Source organism: Euwallacea similis, chromosome 24 (assembly GCF_039881205.1).
Source record: "Euwallacea similis isolate ESF13 chromosome 24, ESF131.1, whole genome shotgun sequence".
In the NCBI taxonomy this organism is placed as follows: Eukaryota; Metazoa; Arthropoda; class Insecta; order Coleoptera; family Curculionidae; genus Euwallacea; species Euwallacea similis.
Window position 1 is genome coordinate 1,887,763 of NC_089632.1, and position 26,110 is coordinate 1,913,872.

General features: G+C 32.3%; 1 protein-coding gene across 1 annotated transcript in view; it reads right to left on the reverse strand.

Annotated features, from left to right (window-relative positions):
* LOC136416668 (monocarboxylate transporter 10-like) overlaps positions 1 to 22,842 on the reverse strand; it is a 37,977-nt gene extending 15,135 nt beyond the window's left edge. Inside the window, exons 1-5 of the mRNA XM_066401951.1 lie at positions 22,649 to 22,842; positions 11,106 to 11,231; positions 10,757 to 10,876; positions 8,419 to 8,647; positions 2,817 to 2,985 (exon numbers count right to left, since the gene is read on the reverse strand). Coding sequence (XP_066258048.1) covers positions 2,817 to 2,985; positions 8,419 to 8,647; positions 10,757 to 10,876 — 518 coding nt within the window. The 5' untranslated portion in view covers positions 11,106 to 11,231; positions 22,649 to 22,842. The remainder of the gene's footprint in view (positions 1 to 2,816; positions 2,986 to 8,418; positions 8,648 to 10,756; positions 10,877 to 11,105; positions 11,232 to 22,648) is intronic.
* Between the last annotated feature and the right edge of the window lie 3,268 nt (positions 22,843 to 26,110).

The following is a 26,110-nucleotide window of genomic DNA, read 5'->3' on the forward strand; positions in this document are numbered from 1 at the left end:
TGCATTTGTGCGGTGGCCATAACTGTTGACAATTATGAACACATCGGAAAACATTTTCCTTTTCAAACAATTGATATTTACTCTGAGTTTTAAAGCTGCGGATTTATTTTTCAACGTCACATTCGTTCTCACCCTGTCCTCGACGATATTAAATGATATAGTCTAGCAGATAACGAGATTTTCCCTTGTGATTTTAATCAGTATACCGTTTGAGGGGCTTAATAATGCGTAAATTTTAGCTGCAAAAGGGGACTTTTAAAGAATGAAAGCGTGTTTTTTATAGAGAAAAAAGGCATTTCATTTGTTCGCCTTCCATACGTTTTGCTCTACCTTACCGGGGAAAAAATAAAAATCAAATTCAAAAATTTCGGTTTTTCAAAATAATCGAAAAACAAAAGAAAAGTAAATTTGTTTGCACTCTCAAATAAGTCCTCTGAGGACGCAACTTTTCTCCCATGTAACCAAGTCTATATCTATCACAGTTTATGAGATACCAATGCTGGGCATCCTTATCTTGAACACACTTTATACGGTGATCAGAAGTAAAATTTTTCAAGGGCGAATAGCATTGGATTTCTTTAAAGAAAGCAGCCTTCATTAGAAACAATCGAGGTATTTCGGAAAACCGAATTCAGATCTCGATTAGGTATAACTACTGCTAAAATGCCGGTGCCGATCAACTGCGCACAGTTTTGTTGTCAACCAATGAAAGCGTGGCTAGCTAGTATATAAACGAGTGTGAGTAGTCCAAAAACCATTTCATATTATAGCAACCCTTACCGCCCTTACCCCGGTCCGCTCAAGTCAAGCCGAAGATTTAATACATTGAAGTGTAATCAGTGTGTTCACACTAAAGTCAGCACCATTTTCTGATACATACAAATAGGCACCGGGCTCCTTCGAGCGTAAGCATGAGCATCATTTGATCACTAGCATAAAATGGGTTTTAGGATTACTTAGCCGCTCGATACACTTGATAACGAGCAGAGGTAGCACCACTCCAAACCTTGTATAAGAAATCACGTATAATGACAATAGTCCAAGAATTCTTATTAAACAATGCGTCATTCTCTACCATCCTTAAACAATCGATTTTACTCCCCGGTGATCATATCACAAGTCCCATCTCATTAATAATAATTACGTTTATTACAAAAACTATAAATTTGGCTTTTAACATTGCATGATAACCACAAATGAACTCATTAAGAGCTTAACACCATTATTAATGTCCTACATTATGCGTGTTTAAAACTGTCTAACCTCTATTCAAAGTAGCATACATCACTATACTGACCAAACTCCTCTACAAATAGCAATTTTTCACCTCACTTATTTAAAAGGTTTACTATCTATTTCGGAGCATCCCCAGTCACAAACCCCTACATTTACTCTCTCGTAGCGAAGCGGCCCCGAATTCGGGCCATAATCCACCACTTAAACCCGGTTAATGGTGTATAGAATAACTAATAGTTAGTTGTTTTAATTCCGAATTAAGCCTCTTTTACAAATTAAATGAAATGGAAGTAATCGGATCGGTGGTCTTTTTTAATTGGTTGTTATTTCCTCTGTCAGGGAACATCGGGATTTACCGATATCAGAGTTAAAGGGACGACATATCATCTTAATGGCTCCGCAGAATTTTACGAGCGAATACCAGATCATCCTATATTTTTCTTAGACAATCATCCAGGGATAATATTATCCCACTTAGGACATATACGAAATATTCGAAACAGTCAAAACTATTTAAACAAATCATTTTATGCCGGCCAAATTTAGATCCATTTCTTCTAGTGTTTTTCCTCGTAAGTTTTTAGATTTATTACCTTGTCAGCAAAGTCCTCCGCTACTTTTCGTGGAAACCAAAATATATGTTATAGATATGACACAGATTAGGTCGGAAATAAGCTGAAAATACGTACAGGATATGATAAATAAATAATATTAATATATTTATTTGTGGCAAAACCAAAGAAATTGGTAAAAATGTATTTGAGATGGACTAATCTGGAGCTTAATCTTCAATTGAACCTTGAATAAGAAAGATATTAATGATTAAAACTAATAATGCAATTGTTGATGTGGACGTTGAATAGTGAAAATTAATATGTAAATATTTGTCCTGATGTGAAACACGATATTTGCATTACCATGCAGTATAACTCACCTGTAGCGTACGTAGATAGGTATCTACACAATGTTGAAAGTTAACGGCCAGTTTGGCTCCTGGCCAGGCGTTATTATAACATCAGCAAAAATATTCATGCATATAAGTTATAAATGTCAATATTCTCATAAAGCTGCTTCGACCTCAAAGACCCAAAGCAGATGTGCCAAAATAATGAAATTTTTATACTGTTGCAATATAGATCAACCTATTTCTTTTTGAATTTTGTATAAACGTCAGCTATAAATAAAAATAAAATATTTTATTCCTATTTTTAGCTGACATATTTGTCTATGAAATAGCAATAAAATTATAGGGTGTGTCCACCTTCTGTTGTCACCCGATATGTTGAAATTATGAAAAGATCCGCACCTATTTAAAAAAATCTCATTCATATTGAAGAATCATAACTCCATATTTTTTAATTAAAAATGTTCTTTTGATCAATATAGCAAACCAAACTTTTATTAATTCCAATTTACCTATACGGACGAACGGATGAAACATGTACGCAATTAACATTTGACACATAGGTAGGGAAAGTCCGCGTGGGAAAATACTACCTTCAATACCTTCTGCATTTGTTATGGTAATAAGTAAAGATATGTAATGCAATCTTAAGTAAATACAGGAGTTTTAGACTCACCTAAATATCAACTGATGAAACTGCGTGGCAAAACTGCTAAATAGGCACCCCAATGCTGTAATAAGTCCACCCATCACTGCTGTGACCCTAGTAGATCTCGTCCTACAAAACGCGATTACTATTGGGGAAATTAACAGAGAAATTCCAGTGGATAAAGCCCCTAGCCATTCTGTTAAAAAAGAAATAATATTTCAATCACCAGTTGTTCCATATTAAAATCTAAATTAGATGATTAAACATGTTTATATGTGAATTAATTCTTAGCTGTGCAGCAGAAAAAAAGGGGGGGAGGGGGAAGAAAAAAATGGTTAACCTATATACTTTACTTTAACTTAAAAAATGTAATAATAAAAAAGAATTAAAATTAAACCAGAGTCCAATCCCACTAATATAACGAACATCGAAAAATGCCACAATTTTTTGGCGCAATATCACAATGTTATAGAAAATTTTAAGTAAAATTCAGATACATAACCTAATTTTTTTACTTTTCAGTAAGAGTTACTGCCTCCTTGCTAACCCCCGTTTTCTCCGTAGATCTACAACTCGTACTTAAGTATAAGCGCCATTCAAATTGACTTTTGTGCGTGTAAAACTTAGCTTAAGGCACTCTTAAGCATAAGCTTAATTTGCGAGTTTACGGAGAATATGGTAAATCATGTTTACATAAAATTAATAAATCATGGACCAGCCAGTTTGGCAGATCGAATTTGACATGGAGTAGGCCTGAGTTTGAGAATACCTAAGAAATAGTGCGTAACTAAGAAATAGGCGGTGCCTTCATGTTTAGAATTTGTTTCTACACTATCAAAAACTTCCATTTTTTCATGTAATTCCAAAAATTAGTTTTAGAATCGGATCTTAACAACGAATTATGACTCCTATCCTGTAAACTAACGATTGTTAAAGTATGTCACGTTTGGTGGAATTTATGTAACTAAGAAATCTGTACACATGAGTAAAATTCGTCAATCAAGAACATTTTCTTAGACAACATACGAATAATGTTAGTCCCTTGCCATAGGTCGAAAGAAAAGCATCTCCGTTCTCTCAGAAAATGTCGCAAAAGGTCAAAACAGTTTTGGGCATATTTCTATTACGCACTACATGCTGTTTCAAAAAATGACTGATTGGCTGACGTCGATCAATCAAAATGGTTTCATTTGTAGTTACTTGGATTAGACTAGTTAGGGACGTTGTTCCTCACTTGCTTAGGCTTAATTTTTACTAATTATGATATTTTTATATTTTTCACATTTAACTGTATAGAAGCAATGAACAAGAGCGTCACGATCTTTTAAGATTCATAAGTGAAATTGTCCTGCCACGTCTATCTAATATTTTGTGTGTAGGATCTATCCTGAACTAACCCGTTATTTTGTAACAGTACTGACTTAACACATCAAGTAAGACAGAAGAAATATTGTACTTATTTAATTGTGGAAAATTTTTGACATGAATATATGTTATGCCAACGTTCACATCTTGTTAGACGCTAAATAAGATATTCAGCGTATCGATTGTATGCTTTATATTATTTTTCCCGATAACGAATCGGTTCTCCAAAAGAGTCCGAACTGATTCGGTATTCTTTGCGACCAGACACCTTGCGTTTTTTTTGTCATTAAAATCTCGTTACCGAACCGTTAGTTTCAATTTTAAAAATTACCGAAAAATAAACCTACACTCAACATAAATGTATAGGATGTCTCGAAAAAGAAAGCCTGACCTTAGAAAAAATATTACCTTGTAGATTTAGGGGAATAATTGAAAATCTTATTTATGTAGACTTCAATGAATTGCATGTTTTCTAAATTTCAATTTCATGTCTCGAAAACTGTGAGAGCTATGAAGAAGAAAATTTAAATTGAAGTTTTACACCCTGTACATAGAGGCGCTGCGCGGGCCCTCGTCGCGGCATCCTGCCGCCATGTGGCGTTGGCGTCGTCGCCGTTGCCGTAGTTTTCGGCGTTCGCAATGTTTCCTACATTTTCCGTCGCGTTGAGGCTGCGTTATTTCGTTCTTGAGAGATTCCCTCGTCCCAGAGGTCGCGTAACAAATTTTAATTGTAAGCATGCAGAGGTATCCACAAATGACACTTCGTCTGTCACGTGAAAAGAGCTATTTAATAAGTCTGCTCGATAACTCAGGGGCGTCTCGTCGATGAAACTGGTGATTGTCCTCCGTTGATTTAGTAACGGCAATTGATAATTTGCATAAAGCGACACATTTTTAATTTGAGATTGAAAATCTTAAAATTTTGGAGAAAAAGGGGTATCAGTTAAATTTTTATTTTCTAAGGCGCCGCGAAAAAAAGCAGCAAATTTGAAGAAGTTTTTTTATATTATTGTGAAGTAAAATTGCCATGATAATTAGCCGAAATCAGAGTTAACGCTTGCAGTAAAACTATGTTTGCCTACTAAATAGTTGACATCAAACTGAATATATTTGCAAATTACTCTCACTGTGTAATGTACTGAGTTTAGTCTACGGGCCATGTACTCCACATGATACTCCCAGGATACACAACTATAATTATCATTCCCAAGAACTTTATCTTGTTTTGAAAGGTTTGCTGTTTGCAGTTCTATATTAGTTATCTCATTTAATGGAGAATATTTCAATGTTTTGAAGAATACGATGTTGGTCTTTGCTTCTATTTTCAACGTCTTGTTTAATTTTATTTTTATTTTTGCTTGCTATTGCAATATTAGTGTTGTCAGCGTAATTAGTCATTTGGTATATTTTTTTATTACGTTTAAGTTAAATTAAATTATAAATATAAAAGATAAACAACACTGGACCCACACTATTCTGTGGTACTTATACTCTGACATTTTTTATTACGACAGTGATCTGCTTTCTTCCTCACCCTCGGAGCAACAAGATTATTTCTTTCGCTCAAATATATTTAGTGCAATTTAACGTTATTTTTCTTATTTCACAACAGTTAAATTTGTTAAATACTACGTCAATATTCATTGTATCATAAAATGAGTAAGCCGCACTGCTACACTGCTTATACGGCTCTTTTGCGTTCTTACCTTCTCGTTCTTATCTATTTACTGTTAGTCACATAATTCTTAACCGACGCACTATTATTTTATTGTATTCGCTGTTGATTTATCTATCATTCTTAATTTTCTTATTCATTACACATCCATAATCCTCACAATCGCGTTAGTCGCGTTCCTCCTCATTTTTGTGATTAATGATTAAGGTGCATTGCAATTAGCAGAATAAATTATTATTTGAGTGTCCCTAGTTTTGCTTGAGTTCAAAAAATCCACAATATTAAACTTGTGTCACAAGTGAAAACATTACAAACTGGTATTTGGTTCTAAAATAGTCGTAGTGAATTTAAAGATAGTCATAGAAGTTTCATAGCATTCATCATTCAAAAAAGTCTATTTTTAGAACTACCCAGTGTATACCTGTGCTGATTTTTATTTGGCATATTATGTTCCGTCACAAAGCTAAGCATACGCTTACATACTTAGAAATACAGGGAAATTACATAGAACTCTTAAAAATATTTTGAAAAATATAGATAACCGACTTCCAAGTTCATAGTTCCCCAATGGTTTGAAGTTTCCTTTTTTGTTAACAGAGGAAGGACCAATGCCTTTTTCAACCCTTCTGGAAATATGCCAGATGTAATAGTTATTTAATACATATAGCAGATTACTCAATATTTGATTTATTTCAGAATTTATTAACTTATTAGGCATCTCATCAGGATCAACAATTAATTTATTTTTAAATCTAAAATTCAATTGTAAATTATTTTCTAATAATTTTTAAACTTCTTCTCAGTCCAATAACTCTAAACTAATATCTGCAATACTGAATCCCATGTCAGTGCTAAACGGTATCACTTGTAGTTCCGACACTAATTTTAGAGCAACTCTGTCAAAATACTAATTAAAGTTATTAACTGTAGTACATTTAAAACTCTCAGTTTTCGTCTCGGGTTTTATCAGTCTCCTATTAATTTCTCTGGGTTATAGGATTTTTTATTTTCTTTGCATATATTTTCCTTTTTATTCCTTCAATAAACCGTAATTTTTGCTTTGAAAATATACTGAAATATTCTCATAAATGTAAACGGTTATTGATCAACTTTTTTTTTCACATAGAGTAGAAATACTCTCCAGTTTGCGTTTCCAACATCTTTTTTTTAAGCTAACAATATTTTTTTCATTAAATAACTTTCTCAATAAAATTGGGTCTGGTAGATGCAATATTCAGTATTAATTTGTGGGCCGCAAAGTCAAATATTCAGGAGTGCAATACAGTAACGCTCATGCTTCTCTTAAAGTTTGTTAAAAAACTGTCCATATATGATTATTTTATTCCGGTGTGTTCATAAACTGTAAAAAATACTTTTAAACCTGTTTTCTCTAGGAAGACTTATCAAAGTAACCACTGGGAGCTCGGTATGTACTAATTATGACGATTTTTCTTTCCCAGTTTTAAGTTCATATCCACAACACTCAATGGTGTTTTCCTCTCCTATATATTGGTTACGTGAATTGTTATTTTATATCTTTATTTGCTACTTACATAAATGGGATTCCTGTCATGTCTATTTTTACCTAGTCTTCAAAAACTCGTCATCAAATTATATCCGTTAATACTATAATTAGCCCGTTGTTGATTTGCTTTCCAGTATTCTTGCCGGTGTATTTCCTCCTATGACGCCCTCCTGAAAGTCCACGGCTTTCCCGACTGAAGGTGGGTTATGATGATTAACTCATCTTCGAACTTAGTCATAATTTAAGTGGAATTTGCGTAACATAACGTAATATAAAGGAGGATAATAAAAGTGTACTAAGAAAGTATTAATAGCTTTTAAAAAGAATCAGTAACAAAGTAAAATCAGTAAAAAAGAAAATAGATTTTTTCAATAATTTTTTTTATATACACATTTTTTCGTAAGTATTTTAATTGTTAATTTTTTTTGCATTAACATTATTTTGCTCATAAAATGTGGATTTTTCCTCCCGTTAATAACTTACTATTTTTTATAGTTACAGAGATGGCAATACTAAGGCATCGAATTTATCACACCCTATACAATATGTCGCATTCATTTCGGACCGACTTATATACTCTTCGTTTACCAACCATTCTCTGCAATTCTTATTTACTCTTCAACCAATTCGGTGATAAAATATGGGAACATAATTTAAAGAAACGGATATAACCGCTGTATTTTATAAAGATTAAAGCAATGCAATTTGATGGCGCCCAGATTGCAAGCAGTAGTTGCTAGGAGCGCAACATACAAAAGAACGATTAAGTTTCGACTCCCAAAGTTTTGCTGTTTCATTACCTGATGTAAACATGAGTTCATTGTTTTGGTAAACCGAGGTGAAAACTTTTAGGACTTCTAAAGAAAAGGATATTTGCGTTTAACGACAAGACAGCTTTAATCTTGTGTTCTAAAAGTGAACGAGTTAATTTGGAAAAGCGCTGACATTTTGTTTACTGCACAGTATGACTTAATAACACAACTGCCTGATGAGATGAACGAATGATATTGTATTTAGTGTCCTATTAGAATTTAGAATAAGATCAGTTTAATTATTAAAATTACCTGTTTGTTTCCTGAACTCGGCTCCAAATTTCCTTATAACTTCCAGTTGAAATATACCAACTGAAGCTATAAATCCATTAGCAAGAATATGAACTAAAACGCCCGTCCAAAGCACTATCCAGCCCCAACCTCCCTCAGGATAGTAATGCTGTTTCAACGTAATAAGTTGTCGTATGTCGGCCACAAAACGTGCGGTTCTTGATGCTTGATGTTCATCTCCTCCTGATCCCTGCATTTAAAATAGACTACGTTAAAATTTTCATTATATATACAGTGAATCAAAAAAGTATTGCACACCCTTGATTTATCAAATATAATAAAAATTTTAATATTTTTTAAAATTAGTTTAACTACTTTCAATTACTTATTTTACAATAAAAAACAATAAGGTTTTTTTGTTGTAGGACTGCATCAATTAAAAAATATATTAACAGTATTTATTAAGTCAAAAAAGTATTGGCATACTTGAATAGGATGATTGTAATGTTGATTTATTGCAATGAATATCTTTAAATGTAGGTAAAATGGATCTAAATGGCTATGATGTATTCTTAGATGACATTTCATTTAGTTTTTATTTTATGTTGTTTTGATTAGTTGGCTAATATGCTGAAAATTGCAGAGTAATCGAATCAAATTCGTAATCAAATAATTAATTTACATTTACAAGATTTAAGTTATGGAAAAATCACGTTTCAGTTATCATTCAGCTTTAGTAGTGTCAGAAATGTGGTAAAAAAAACACCAAGAAACAGATACGGTTCTAAACAAGCCACGTTCAAGTAGGCCACAGGTACTTAAATCGCTGAGAAAGGCGACAAATCCTTCGAACAGTCCAGAAAAACCAAAAACGGCATTCAATGTCGAGAATATTAGAGCCACAGTGAAGCACGGTGGTGGGAGTATTCTTGTTTGGGGCCGTATGTCTTGGAGTGCTGTTGGAATTTTGGTTTAATTAATGGACTTATTAATGTCCTCAAATAATCTGATATATTGCGGCGTAGTTTACTGGTCAGTCCCAAAAAAATAGGGCTACAGAAGTTATTTGTATTCTAGTAAGACAACGACCCCAAACATACAGCTTTTAAAACGAAAAAGTGGTTGCTGTACAATGTCCGACGCCAATTAAGAACATCACCACAGTCTCCGGATATGAATCCAATAGAGAACCTTTGGTATGGCCTTGACCTGAAAGTTCGCAAATACAAAATATCATCCCAAAATTATTTAAAAAGGGTGCTGCATAACAAATGGGCGAACATTGATGTAAATGTACTCAACGATTTGGTACAGTCTATGCTCAGGCGTCCACAAGTTGTGATAGATGCGAAAGGACTTATAACGAAAGTAAAAAAAAATTATTATAATTCCTAAGCACCAAAATTTTTTTTTCTTACCTGTGCCAATACTTTTTTGATCTAATAAAAACTGTTAATATACATATATTTTTTAATTAATGCAGTCCTATAACAAGGAAACCTTATTGATTTTTTTTTGTAAAATAAATGATTCAAAATAGTTAAACTAGTTTTTTGAAAAAATATGTTAGAATTTTCGTTATATTTGAAAAATCAAAATTGTGCCAATATTTTTTTTTATCTCCTGTATATAGTTCTGCAACTGTGTAGAGTGATAAAGTTCATATACAGACTATTCATTGCAAAATGAGCCACCTGAAATATCTCTTGATTATAAGCAAAATTTATCATTTCGACAAGAACTTTATATACTTTTAAATTATTTGAACCACTATCATTCTTTGTTTTAAGGAATACTTTATTTTTGTACTTTGGAAAAGGAAATTTTTGCCAAGCTTTGATTGTCTCTGATAATTTTTTAAAAATAAATTAAAAGTATTGGAAAATTTGTATGTTTCTACCTTCAAGAATAAATGAAATATTCCGTAAAACCTTTTGAATTTGGGGCACCCTGTACATTACATATGCGTAAATTATTATTTACTGTTCGTCAGGGAAAAATATCATCAATCTTTCAATTAAATTTCCCTTTAATTTTAAATTTCATAAGTCCAACTCAGCTATAAAATTAGCTGACTAACACTCCTGCTAATTTATCATTTCTCCCCCAAATTTTGAAATTTGTCTTACTAACGAAACCTCAAGTTATTAGTTAATTTTCTGATTTTACTTTTCACCCCTCCAAGGGATTTAATTTTCTACCTCAACTGGTATTTTATTCTTAAAAGTGTAGGGGTCCCTATACATAATTACCGTACTGTGAATACCGTAAGCTGTATATAAATTTGAACTCGAGCTTTTCGCTCCTTTTTGTGAAATTTAAAGTAGAAAATTTTTTTAAAATTAAGTTCTTAACTTACCCCGAAGTAACTCCCTAGCCCGGAGTCATGATGTGAAAACTGTGGTAAACTTCTAGACCTCGAAAGTCCGCAGGGGCGCGATCGTTCCGTACTCGAATGTTCATCGTTAGCAGCAGCCATCTGAAGAAACATTTTCATATAGATCATATCAATAAGCCCTAAATTTTATAGTTTCCGGGACGGGATCTTTGAGCTTCTTTTTTTCGATATGTCATTTTGGATGAAAACACGGTATGATTTAAGTCACGTGATTTTTTATTTACTAACACGTTTTGATCCAAAATAACAAATCAAAAAGATCGACTGAGATAACAGAACAGAAAATAATTTGAATTGGAGCGATAGTCACCTAATCATAACGAGTCGCCATTGTTGATGATCAGTACGTCAGCATCTCAGCACTTGAGGTCACTGAATCAGGCTCATAGTGGATGGAATAAATATCTTCTAATTCTCGACTTATGCCTCCTCAGTTCTGTGGTGCCAAAAACTTTGTTAGAAAATTTAATTTTCAAAACTTTTAAGTTGTAACTTCATATATAGAGCCTTTTAAAGATAATTATGATCACTCTCAATTTGATTGGTTGACTTTATATTCTTGTTCCAATGCAATTAGATGATTGGTTGTCATGCTACAGCTGAAAAAAAGCAAGATTTTATTTGTCTAGATTTCAATATTTCATATTTTCCTGCCATAAAAATGCAATAGTTACCGTTATTATAATATTCTAACATTTAACCTTAGGTAACGCTATAGATTTAAAGTGGACCCTGTTAAAGATAATTTCATGTTGTTATGCAAGTTAGAGCTATCCAACGCTTGACCTAAAAATGCCACCATAATGTGAAAATGAGCCCTGGAAATTAGACGCAACTTAAATTGAGTTTGCAAATTGAGCAAACTCCTTTATTTCTCCCAATTTGATAAGTTAACAAACTGTTCTGTGGTAAATGCCAAAACCAACTATTTCATCTTTAAATTGCCGTTCCTTGTTCGCCTTCCTTTTGAATATCGGCTTGTAATTGATGAGTCAGCAGACTAAATTTTTAGGGTATTTTCTGTAAAAGCTTATATTTCATATTAAGGAAATGAAGTCAGTAGGTATCAAATTCATGGTTTACAAATCGTTTCTCATATCTCACTGTGATTTGCAATAGAGTGAACTCGTAGAGGTTTCTAGCGTTTGCTCTCAAATAATGTTAAAACGATCAATTTTCGTAATGCATCAGCCTTGTTCGTTAAGTGCATTGCTGAGTTTCAAAGTGATTGTGATTGTTTTTCTGCAAAGCTGGGTGATGATTTTAGTCCCACAGCACACAGACCTGTAAAAATCGATTTAAAATGATTCCGACTCGGCGAAATCGCCGTCGCAGATTAACAAAAATTACTTTTTCGTTGATTAGCAAAAAAGGAACATTTGAATAACTTGAAATAGATTGTAAAATGTTGCTGTTACTGTCTGGAAAACATAGCGCCACTTTTACTGCCTAGGATGTAAAACCTGGTTTTTTAATTTAATTATATATTTAGCGTGTGCTTACTAAATCCTTCACAAAACAACTGTGGCAAGAATTTAAATTTATATATTTTTCATATTAAATAAAAATGCTATCACCTAGTATTTTTCGCTTAAGGGGAAAGTCCACAAAAAATTTTTGTTGGGGCAAATATATTTTTGTGAGAAATTTCATGGGCGACGAAATATTTTTATCGGACTTTATGAACTAATCCAGCTAATTACTTATTATTTAGATTATTTTCAAATTATTTTTATCTAAACAAAAAGAGAAATTTCTCTGTTTTGTACCTGGTTTTAGGCAAGTGATACATTGGCAAATTCATACCACTTATGCAATATGCAATTCTGAAACCATCAATTCGCATGATTAATTTGAATTTGTCATAGTTACAAAGCCAAATTTTAGATCCTTTAACGATTTTTCATTATTTTTTCTGTACAATTTTCGAATCAAGATTTTGAATTCGGCAAAAAAATTATATGTTTTACTCAGCAAGAAGGTAAATTTACTACCTTAACTTTCTTCGTTTTCTTCAGTAATCAAGGTTTATGGTTTCATAAGTGATTGATGTTAAAAGGGATCGTCCAAATTACTGACTAGAAGCCAGTTGTTTCTACATTTTATTATTTTGTCAGAATTCCTTAAATAAAAATAAACAATTCTGCGTTCAAAACCAATCACTGAATGTGGCCCTTTTGTACGCGAGCATAGCAAATTTATGTAAGATTAATGGAAGGTAACAAGTATTCTTAATAAAAAAATGATGTATTCTTGATTAAAGCAAAAATGAGAGAATTTCTAAATCTATGATACAGTAATGAGAAATAATTACATCCAGTTAGGGGATTGTTTTCACAATGAAATCAGGAAATTGTACTTCTTGGTGTAAACTCTCAGTGAATTATAGTTCTTACTTTTACCAAAGTTAATTTGCTGAGAGCGTCTAAGCAGTGACCATTTGTCATTCAATATAACGAATCTGCAATGTATGTTCGACTTTTTTCTATTTGAATGTGTGCAGAATTTTTCCTTTTAAAGGTGAAATTAGCTTTTATTTTATTACAATTGAAACACTAGAAATATGGGCGATAAAAAATAGACCAAATAGATCAATGGACAACATTGAGCCATTGTAGTAATATCGCGTAGGGCCTGTACAGGGTAGCCTTTTTTCGTTCGATGTATCGAATATACGACAAACGTTGATGAAAAAAAGCAGGATATGTCGTGAATTTTTCAAGAGGTTCCCTTTCCTAAGGGCGGCATAATTTCGGTACATAAAACACATCTTTTCAAAAGCTATTGATACATCTGTAAAATTGATATAACTGACGAAGATTATGCTGTTAACATCCAATTAATTTAGAACTTTCTTGGATATTCTGCATCCGGACTTTTCTCTTTCGGTAATTTTTGTAAACCCTTAAATCGTTTTTATAATAATTTTGAGCTACCCAATCGCATACGTCGCGTCTTGCGTCCATTCTTTTCGCTACTTTAGAAAATAATAATTTCAGAAAACAGTTTAATTTCCTCGGCTACTCCCAGAAGTATCTAACTTTTAAATCAGTCCCATTTTTCTTAATTAACTTTACATTTAATTAATCTTCACTTGTAGGGAGCCATTATCTTCATTATCCTTCATATCGTGATTTTTTAGTTGCCCGCTCATTAAGAGCCGTTTCCTATAATTAAAATTCTAATTTAATCTCCCTTTTTCGTCATTAATCAGCGATCACTGATTGACACTAATCTGTCCAACCCAATTACCAATAACTTTGTACGGCGTAACTGGTCTGAGAGCCAGAACTAAAGCTGATTCTACCTGCAACTCTCGTGCCCAATTTAGCTTTGAGTTCCGTACCTTGTATAAACTGCTCAGCACTGTCCATTTGGCCTTTGGTTTGTGTATGCACATTTTTATCTTTAAATGTGGTATTTTGTGCAGACTAATTAGCACTACCTACCGATGCGTGCTCGTAATTTAGATGTCCCAACTTTTTTCGAACATTTTTTGAATACTACATTCCTGTACCTTCAGTAATATACTGGTACGTTTGAGGTTTTCAGTTGCTTTAAATAATTTAAAAGTTTTATCATCTATTAACTTTATCGAATAAACTAAAACCATGAGAAATCACAAGTATATTAAGGTACCCCCTGTATAAGTTTTTTAGTTATACTTCTCCGTTCTTCGGGGGTTGTATAATACAATATTTCTTTTCTTGCTCGGAGAACGGATACATTACCTATCGCTGCCTCTGCTTTCACATCATTAATTCGATTTAACTTGTGTTTATATGGCAAAAGCGATTTAACAGATCGGAATACATCCATTTTAAAACATCTATCGGTTATTTCTCTCACATCCAATACTGAAGTAATAAATTAACACTAAATTGGAATCCTCGTCCGTAATACTCTTCGACATTGGTTCGGTCTAACAAGATTTCGGTTATTACTGAGCAAGAGGATTTTTCCGGGTATTTCCCAACTCAAATCCTCACTCACAGTGTGATCGCTGCAAACAATTTCGATGGAAAGCTGAAACGAGATTGTATCAAATAAAGAACTTTTGATGGATGTTTTGGAAGACGTCGGATGTTCGTTGCTAACTAAATTGTTTCAATTATTTCAGACCGGACAGTCGTTATTGCTGTCCTCACTTTGTGGGTATTCGTATTTTTCAAGTTTTCTTAAACGGTGAATTACGCATTTTCTTGAAAAGTAGGTACCAATAAATAAATATTATTTTTCAGTATACGAACGTAAGGATAGGGAGAAAATTTTATTTCTTATCGTTACTAGTTTCATCATGACACTCTTGGTTTCTATTCATGCCATATCATTTGTCAAGAATTATCATGAACTTTTTTTCCTGAATTCAGGCCCGGTAATATTTTGTATCGATTTTAAGACAACTTTTTAATAAAAATTCATTGATCACAGTTAGTAATTTATACATTTTTGAAATTTTTTTCTTTTACTTTTTCTGCTGTTTTTTACTATTTTACGTGCCTGTCAAATTTCCGTAAGTATAATTAACATTGCAAAAGTAAAACAGTTTTTTTTTAACTAATCGTACATTACATAAATTACAAAATTTTTATAAACAAGTGTCCATCATTTTCTGAGCACAAATAACTTTCCCCGACTGTTACATCTAAAACTTTAAGTAACATATTTCATATGATAGCATCAAAAGCTTCAAAAACTACTGTTAGTAATTCTTTTTCCCTCTCAAAGGTAATACGATAAACATGATATTTGATGTGGTACCAAAGAAAAAACTAATGGGGTGATGTCCGGAGATCGGGTTAGCCAAGGATGTTCCGAGTGAGTACGTATCCATCTTGCAGGAAATCTATGTGATAGATGTTCCTGCACAATTATTGTGTTATGATCGGATGTGCCATCCTATTGTGTGTTAAAACCAACAGGAGATTATTTAAGGTTTCCTTCAAATCTTTTTCAAGTACAATGTGGTAGCACTCGTTGATAGGGGAATAGTTATAAAAGGAAGAAAACATGTTACTAGACATCCGTTAGTCCATACCGCTTGGCCTAGGCAGCATGGTATTACAAACCAAAAAGTCCTCGTGTATCCTGAGGATTCCGGACTTCTACCTATTAATCTTCAATATTTCTCAACCAGTTATCCGATTCGAGAACATCCTATCTAGCCCTTATAAGAACATCTCTTGTGGCCCACCGGTCCGGCTAGCCGCAACAACATCTCACCAGAAGAAACTCTTTCTTACCAGAAAAAATATAGGCAAAGATTTTATACGTTTTATTACAATTATTATTTTTATTTGTACTTCGACTTGCCACGGAAATTTTCCTATATAGATAACAAATATTCATTTTCAGTTACCACCTCCATTATTTCAATAGAAATTTATAAAGCTACAATGAATTTAACACGTTTTTGAAAACATCCAGTAGTTCCTACTCAGTGACAACACTGATTTAACAATGATATAAATAGTTGATTGCCAGGTTGTCGTTAACATCTGGAATAAAATTCATAAAAGCGTCAATGTAAAAATTTAATGTTGTCGATTTTAACTCGGCATTCTAAAGTTTTTAAGCAATTTCAGCTATAGTTTCATTTAACTCGGCGGGTTATAAATTTATCAGAGATCAACAAGTCTGGTGTCATTTTCCGTCGTACCATTCTTCCTGAAATTGGGGTTAAAACAGCATTATAAAAATACATGTATCATAAACATGATTAGTTTATCAGTCATTTATGAAACGGAGAGCCAAGCAGATATAAGTTTCAGTGAAAATTTTATTCACCACCTGTTGTACATTAAAAATTAAGTGCTTCATTATTAAGTAACAATTGTAACGGCAGTAAAAGACATTGCTAACACAAATTTTACCATAATATCATATCAAATTTCTACGAGTTCAAAACTCTATAAAGATGTCAGAAATACGCGGCATTTAGTTCATGAAATTCTCGTTCAACTGTATGTAACTGGTGCATCGAAAATTATAGATAATTTTAGCCCAATATGCGTTCATGAAATCTGAATAAGAAAAAAGTACTCGTGCACTGCGCGCACTTATGTTTTTTTTTAATTCCAAATTGCATTTATGCATATTGCCCTAAAATTAACACATCGCATTCACTATGCGTAATAAAATATAGTTTGCAGAATTCTTGCATTCTCAGGTTAAAAAAATGGTTCTCAATCTAATAATAATTTTTTCAAAAACAAATAGAATTTGATATTTGGCTACATGTGACGGATTTCTTCTAAGCCTATTAAAAAAAGACTCTGAAGTGCTCAATTTCAAAATAGCTTCTATATTTAAGAAGAGACAGAAGATGGTTCATAAAAGTATCTATACAGGGTATAACAAATTCTAGGCTATGTATTGGGATCTTGGAAACGGTAAGAGATACAAAATCGATTAAATGGATGCAAAGTTGCGTATTTAGATACTCAACAATAATCAATTTGCGAATTTAAAAAAATCCGAATACTTTCGGAAATATTCAATAAAAACGGAAAATTTGGATTTTCATTTTTCTTAAAATACTCTAAAACTATTATTCGGAGAAAGTTGATAATGAAACATTATTAGAGCACTTTTTGTGTAGTTTTCTGTTGGTGCAATCAATATTTTTAATCGGCGATTGGTTTTTGAGATATAATGAATTACTTTGAATTTTCTTATGGGCACCATCTTGGATTTTTACAAAATTAGAATCTACATGAAATTTATTTTTTGACGTTCCATCTAAGGAGCCTTAAATTGCGCTGTTATGTCAGGTCAATAAATCTCAGATTTTATTTTGTACATTTATATATTACTCAGTCTACTAATTTTATTAAACATTTTTAATTTAATGGGGTAAATACCCAAAAAGGTGTCCATTTACCTCCAAGGCCAAGATTGTATATGTGATTGTCTTCTCTCAGAATGATACATTTCCAATGAACGAAACATTTTTCGTTGACGAAAATAAAATATTATAATTAAATCAGTCTTTTTTTTATTTGAAAACTTCATAGTTTAATAAAATTAGTGGACTGAGTAATAAATAAATTAAGAAAATAGGATCTGACGTTTGTTGAATTAACATGGCAAAGCAAATCAAGGCTCCTTAAATGGAAAAGGTTTTTTTTCTTTTATTCATATAAAATTCACTAAAATACTGGGACATAATAAATCATTGGAAAGGAACTTTTATGTAGATTCCACTTTTGTAAAAATCCAAGATGGTGCCCATAAGAAAATTCAAAACTGTTTATGATATCTCCAAAACTAATCGTCAAGTAAAAATATCGATCACACTGGCAGAAAGCCAGACAAAAAGTGTCCTAATAATGTTTCATTATCAGTTTTCTCCGAATAATAGTTTTCAAGATTTTGAAAAACACAAAAATCTAAATTTTCGGTTTTCATCGGATATTTCCAAAAGTGTTTGGATTTTTTAAAATTTGTAAATGGATTATTGTTGGATGCCAAAATGCGCAACTTTGCCTCCATTTAACTGACTTTGCATCTTCTACTGTTTTTGAGATCCCCATATATCGACTGGAATTTGTTACACCCTGTATACTATTAGAAGTATACCAATTAAGTGAATCCCAGCAAAGGTGAAGGGACATCGGCTTGTGACGGTACTTCCGTATAAAAATGTGATTCTTTGTTCAGAGTATGAAGTATGCGAGGATATTGAATTTTTTACTTTTTTGTTCGCGCAAGCAACTGTTTTTCTAGAACCAAAATTAAATGAAAAGTCATAAATAACTCTTTATTGGGACAAGTTAGGAACTGAAGGTATTTATGTTTGTAGTAATCTCTAAAATCAATATATCTTTCGACAGTGATTCATAATGTAAAAATCCGAAGTCCGAGCTGTAAAAACATATCAAAATTACCCTACATCCTTTTATAGAAACCTTATTACATTCTGAATTAATTTGACTACAAATTTCTCCATGTCTCAGTAATATTGTGTACTGCAAGATTTTACTCCCAAAATTGGAACTTTTTAGAATTAAATTTTTTGATTGAAACGCGATGTACGTTATAGGAGATATTCAATCATGTTTAGACAGCGTTACCAAATGCAAAGAAGGCTAAGTGATACGATCTCCAGGGAAGTTGCTTAACGTGCCATTTATTTTTCAATAACAGCTATAGTTTTAATGTATTCAGACATACATAAGTCCATGGATTTAGCTGACATTCGGGAGAAATTGCACACAAAATATCGATAATTTTGTAAGACAGCTTCTTATCCAAAAATGACATAAATTTATTTTCATATTCAGCATTTTCAACGCAACAAGTTTCAATACTAAATTATTTAGTTATTGGGACGAGCGAGTGTAATATTCGAAACCATTTTCGAAGAAAATGAAGTAATTTTGTTTGTACATATTTGACTTTTATACAAGATGTTTCATAAACATATCGATAAACTTTCAGGGGATGTAGAGCTCATAAAATAAATATTTATATCGAATAAAGTTAAGTCCGAAATCGCTTCATTTCCAAGATACAGAATGTTTAATTTCTTTTTTTTATGTTTTAAATATTTCAAAAATGGTTTGGGATACGGACATGAAATTATTGACAAGTTATGACGGGATAAATGTGCATATTCTGGAGTAGGTAGAATATTTTCCCATATATCAGTGGTGTTTGTGCGTGGTGATTCAATGAGACGTTTTTAATGAAAAAAATAGTACGCCACTATTAATACGAATATTTTTTTAATATTGTGATCAGTTCTTAATAAATAAGGTCTCTTAATGGTTTATTGTTTAAGTAGTCATTTTCAGGATAAAAAATAATTTCTCATTCCTGTGCCTATAAAAAAACGGTATAGATTTCCAAGTGCAATTTTTATTAACACTCTTTAAAAGAAATTCACTTAATTTTCTTTTAGTAGAGGTAGAGAACATGAAGACATATGTATATACGTGAAACATGCCTCATGGCAGAATAATACTGTTCTTCCAAAGTATGGTTCTGTTAAATTCTGAGTCATTTACTCGTGTAAAAACGTTTCTATGCATCATAATGGTGCACCATGGTCAAGCTACTTATTTTGTCATTGTCATGAAAATGCACTGTAATTTTGTTTTAAACAAGTAAAGCAGTTCTGGACAGTCTAAGTATAAGTTTATTTATATAATAAATAACCATTAATTTTTTTATCGTTAATTTGCAGATATATTTTATTGAATAAAAAATGTTTGTCTTTATGTCCTCCACCCTTATTAAAAAATTCAAATAAATTTCTTCTAAAGAATTATAAAAAGATCGCACTTGAAAACTTATATCGGTTTTGGTAGGTACAGAAATAAGAAAATTTTTTTTATCTTGAAAGTGGCTACTTGAACAACAAAACACTAAGGGGCATTTTTTTATTAATAACTGATGGAATATAAAAATATATATTCGTATTAAAACATGTCAGTGGCATACCATTTTTTTCATTAAAAACATTTCATTGAATAGTCGCACGGACGCCACTGATGTAGGTGGAAATATTCTGTCTACTCCAAAACATGCAGATTTATCCTACCTTAGTTTGTCCCTATTTTCATGTCTGTATCCCAAATCGTTTTTAAAATATTTAAAAAATATTAAAAAAAGAAGTTAAACACTGTATCTTGGAAACGAAGCGATTTCGAATCTAATTTTATTCGATCTAAATATTTGTTTGTATGAACTTTATATTGCCTGAAAGTTTGTCGGTATGTTTATGAAACACCCTGTATATCAATCAGCATTAAAACGAGTAAGTTTTTTAACAGAAAAACAATCTGCAAGAAATAGTTTAAGTTTAAAATTTTTATCCCTATTTGAAATAGCAGGCAGTGTTGTTCATTATCATACTTGCGCGGATTACCATTTGTAAGGCCAACGGAAATAAAGTTTTTATATCCCGCAGATTCCTCATTATTCACTCTAATCTTATATAGCCCATATTTAACTTCAGTCAACAAGCTGAAATGAATATTGGTTCATTATAGAGTAGTCCTGGAAAAGAGTTTAGTTAATGGGAAAGGGGTTACATAACAGTTTCCATTATATGATGAAGTGGCTAATGCCGGCCCTGACTGAGCATGCAACTGATTTCAATCCGGCATAGTGCTGAATCTTTTATTAATATCCCCTTTATTTTCTCTAAAATTGAATTCCATCAATTACTTTTCCACAAAAAAATATGAGGAAAACTACTATGAATATGAAATATAGTGCAAATAAAATTGGAAGCTATATTTTACGATGGTTTCAAATGTTTTCACCATATTTTCTGTATTAGCTCTAATCGTTTTCACTCAAATGAAATATTTTTGGTTCAGAAGGATAATGGGTAAGACGAGAAATTTACTTCAATTTCAATAGGTAAAAGTTGTGAAATTGGGGTATTTTGTGGGCGTTACACATAATTTTTTGAAGCACATATAATTTATTTCAATAAGAATGATTAGAGATAATATCAGAAAATTTCACGTTTTTTGAATGAAGATGAAGAAGTTCTAATACAAAAATAATATACATATGTATGTCTACTGGATAATACATTATGAAAATCGAAATTTTACATTGTTGTTATTTGTTTTTTTGTCAAATAATCTGTTTAATAATATTTTCGAATTCTATATGTATCAATATACAAAATGCTGGCTCTCAGTTTTTAATAGAAATGCGGAGTGACTCAAAAGAAAGGATTCTCCGTCTCTTTTGAATGGCACTACATATCTCTTAAGATCATGGATTGTGCACCAAATTTCAGAGTGCTGTCCTTTTTAATTATCTAGAGAATTTAAAAAGACACTTATTGTTAATCATTTTGTATATTATAAATATTAAATAAATAAAATCAGAGAAAAGACTTCTTTAAAACCCAGAGTTTTTATTCTAATTTTGGTACACGTTCAATCACAACTGCATTAAGATTTCATTAAATTCGACAATGAATGGCGGCCAATAATTAAAAAACAGACACGTCCGATATTTTTTGCGGAGATCGTTATCTTGTATTATAATTGGAAATCAGGAGCTGAAACATATAGATGCCTACTCGTGTTTAACAATCTTTATGAAGTGCAAAACCACTTTTTAAAGTTGGTAGGCATTGGAATTTCACTCGATGTTTTATTTATGTAATTTTATGTTTTTTTAAGGTGTCGAGACAATTTACTTTGTTGCAGATAATTGCCTCTGATAAATAACCGACTACTGTTTGCAGAATTTAACAGACACATTAAACGACAACTAAGTAAAACTTTACATCGGCTTGACAATATTTTATAAATCACTTAAGCACCTACACTATAGATATATACATATATATATTTTAAATATAACTAGACTTTAGTTCTAACGACAACTCTTCTTAAATTCCAACATCTTAGCATCATTTCTTGAGACGGAAACGCAAGTTCATCTTGCTCAATTTGGAAATAAACATAACAGCTCAGTAATTTGTAAATCAGCGCCCAGAAGTAGTAGAGCGACTTTCATTTGGAAATTCTTCCGCAAGCCCTCCATACGATGTACGGCTTCTTATACTTTTTCACTTCTTGTGAATGCATTAATGCAAATTAAATGTTTAAGTTAAATACGAGCTTTTGGCTTTTGGCTATAGAAAGGCGTCGAAACTTTTCGCTTATCAATGTAATGTAACAATTTGCCTTAAAATGTTTTAATGATACTACATATTCATTATCAGATGGGTTAATTTTACATACATCTACGCGAGAAACATTATATAAATATTGGGTTCTTCACTTATCCATACCGATATTTTGCCTATACCAAAGTGAGCGCGAAAGCAACTTCAAGTTAATGCAAAGGCTAAACAAACAGGCTTTTACTTACAAGGAAGTAATAAATGGCGAATCTTTATTGTCAAGAATGTCTTTCACCTGGCCATCAATCCCCTTTAAGTCGTCACATAAAATCTTATTGGCAATTAGTAATTTAGCATTTTGCTATTCAACCTCTTCAATTGGAAAGAATTAATTAAATGTATCTATAAACAGCGGGTCTCTCTCCGTGAGTCTTAGGTAAAAATTGACATATTGTACCGATTCAGTCTCATTTTGGTTTGTTACATATAAAATCAAGTATCAACCAGCAACTTAAAGAGCTGTCAGAGAAAACACGTGGTTACCAGTTAGCCGGCTAACTCGAGTTTCGATTTAGTTTACACGAGAGCGAAACGGAGACTGAAAGAACGGACCAGTTCGAAAGCCCCTGCTGATTTCAATGGCGATACCGCCTATAATGTGCGCAGGAATTTAAAGAACTTGCGGGATTTTGTGGCCTGAGGATTAATGTGAATAAACCTATTTATATATTAAAGTTCTTTTTCGGATTCTCATTCCGGAATCCCGGGGATCGAAATAGCTGTATCAGATCCGGAAGTAGAACGAAGTTAGTTCGAGATGTCATTGTCTCGCTTTTCTAAATTTACGCTCGATTTTAGATAATTTCAACTCCCTATTTAGGTTTTAGAACTTGAGCGCTTGAAATCTTCGTGGAAGCTGATCTCTGCATTTCGTAGTGAACTTTTCGTCTTATTTGAACCAATTACATATGTAGAAGGTTAATGTTTGGCCATTGCACTGAAATACTGACCCTCTGAAGGTATTACCATTAAAAGTTTAGTAAATATTGTGGTGAGTAATATACAGAGTGATTCAAAGTTGAACGAAAATGTGCTTATAGGATTCGGCATCTTCTAAAATATAAGTTTGGTATAAGCGATGTATCAGTGTCGAGCCAGTGGTTTCAACAAAATTTATTAAGCATAATTTAACGCTAAATTAGAATATCATTTAAATTTCGTATATTTTCGGAAATCCAGGAAAATGATATATAATATTACATAATACATATAATAAAAAATAAAACCTTCTCCTTACAGGAAGTTAAAAAACAAGCTTTTGATACAACAGGGCATGGTTCAATTTTTTCGTATCGAACTATTTCTCTATAGTATAATCGCACATAGTTCCAAAGAACAGAATCCAAGAGGGCGATGCCCGGAGAACGAACTGGCCAAGGATGTTCCGAGTGGCTGCCTCTATCTTCCAGGAGATCTATGTCATAGATGTTCCTGCACAACTCTTGCAGTATGTGCGGGTGTGCTGTCCTGTTGGAACTGACAGTTAGTTGTTGTAGTCAATGAAAAATTATCTGAGGCTTTCTTCGAATTCCGTTCAGGAAACGTGCAGTAAATAAGATGGTACCTTTGCTTGCATAAAATGAACCAGTTGTTGACTTTAGGATATCTGCGGTATGTTCAATTTCGCGAAGCGATATTTCGGAATTTTCAGTAACGGATAACATTACATGTTTTTCTTGTTCTTCGTTACAGCATTCGTTGCGGTTTGTTACCGGTTTTTTAAATGATCCGTATTCCTTAAGATTTCTTACGAGTAGTCTAAAAACTTTACGGATTGGCTGTATGCTTTCCGCGTTAAACACCTTCGTACATGCGTTCTGCTGCAACCTGCTGCAACCTGAACTGTATTATTATAACACAAAATGAAATATTTAAATTTTTCTTCAGATAAAAAGTAAGTTTGGCATTATATTAAATAATAAAAAAGTCATTAAAAGCCAAAATGTTGCGTAAAAATAAAATAAAAATACTAAGTGTGATACATAAATGAATTTGTAATAAAAACTTGTGTTAAAATCGACAAAAAACTTTACAGAGTCGTATTTAGAAAAAAAATGAGGATAATTCTTGAGAAATGAAAACTCATAAAATAAAATCAAAGCTGTCTTATTGAAGATTATTAAAAAAATGCAATAAAAATGTACTTTTAGTTTTCTTCTATATATCTGTTATCATAAATCGGCGACAAAATAAAAAGGAAATTCAAAAATTTCAGTTGTTTTGAAATAACTGCAAAATCAAAAATCACTTTGTAGATTTGTTTCTACTTCCTTAAATGCGCATCTTTTCTTCCATTCAATCAAATCGACATTTATTATCGTTTGGAAGATCCCCATGCTGGGCATCTTTATCTTGGACACTTACATAATTATAGATCTTCTGGCAATTACAGTAAGTAAAGTCAAGTTAAAACCCAGAGTTGGTTGAGGTGTAATCTGCCATTGTTCACCAGTGCGAGCCCTAAAGACTTCTCCTCTTAGGTTAATTTATCTTTATAATTACCTGGTTTATTGAGAGAGTTTATTGAGAGGAAAAAACCAATTAACCTTGTAAAGGACATTTTTTAGTTCTATAGAACTTTGAGTTCTAGTGATATACATAATGAAACTAAATCATATCGTCGAACTTTTTTTCACTTTGTGGCAATGGCATGTAGTACTACATGTATAGAGCAAACGTTATAACAGTTGTATGCCAACTAAAATATTATATTATTTCGGGCATCGACTCTCACGAATGCCGCACCGTTGTTAATTTTATTTGCACACCATCAAAGATTTTGTTTATTTGTGAAATAATTTAATTGCTGAATTTTATATGGAAGGTAGTACCATCTTATTGGAACCACATTTATGGCAGCCAATTGGATATTTCACTCAACGAAATAGTTGCTAAAACACTAGCCAGTATCATTTTTAAAAAAGCCACGGTCCCATGATTCTTCCAGCTCACAGAGCACACTAAACCGTGCATTTTTCTGGTTGAAATATTCTAATTCATTCTAAATGCGACAGTTTTGCTTGTTGACGTATCTATTGAGCTATTTGATGTTTGGACTCGTTTGATTTAAATTGTCCCGGCAGCGTCTTCTTGATATATTATCATGTTCACTAAAATATTAACTGGACATCGATTAGTCAATATCAAAGTTAAGCAACACTTAATCATCTAAATTACTCTAGAATTTAATTTTTGTTTTAAATGTTTGAAATGTTTTACGGCTGAAATTATATATTAGTTTAGGTCAATTTCAAAGCTCTATTTTAACTGGTAGGTATCAAGCAGTAACTAAATTCAATATTCTGCTGTCAGCCTGAGAACGGTCTTATTAATCTAGCTTTATCTAAATTTTGCTTTCATCCTGTAACAACCGTGCACCTCTTTGAAGTCCGCAACAAAAAAGTCGTCAACTCCCTTTTTAATATATTTGAATGGTTACATGCCATTTAACAGTAATTTTAACATTTACGCAACTGTTGCTGAATGTAGTCATTGTTTTATTTATGAAATTGCTGTGCTCGATAATTAGCCACTCATCCGATTTTTGATACCGAAGGAAAAATTGAAAATTAATTTTCTCATTTACCTAATTTTGAGTTTCCTCTAAACACAAATTTATTAATAAAGGCTTTAGCTTCGGAAGATGTTTA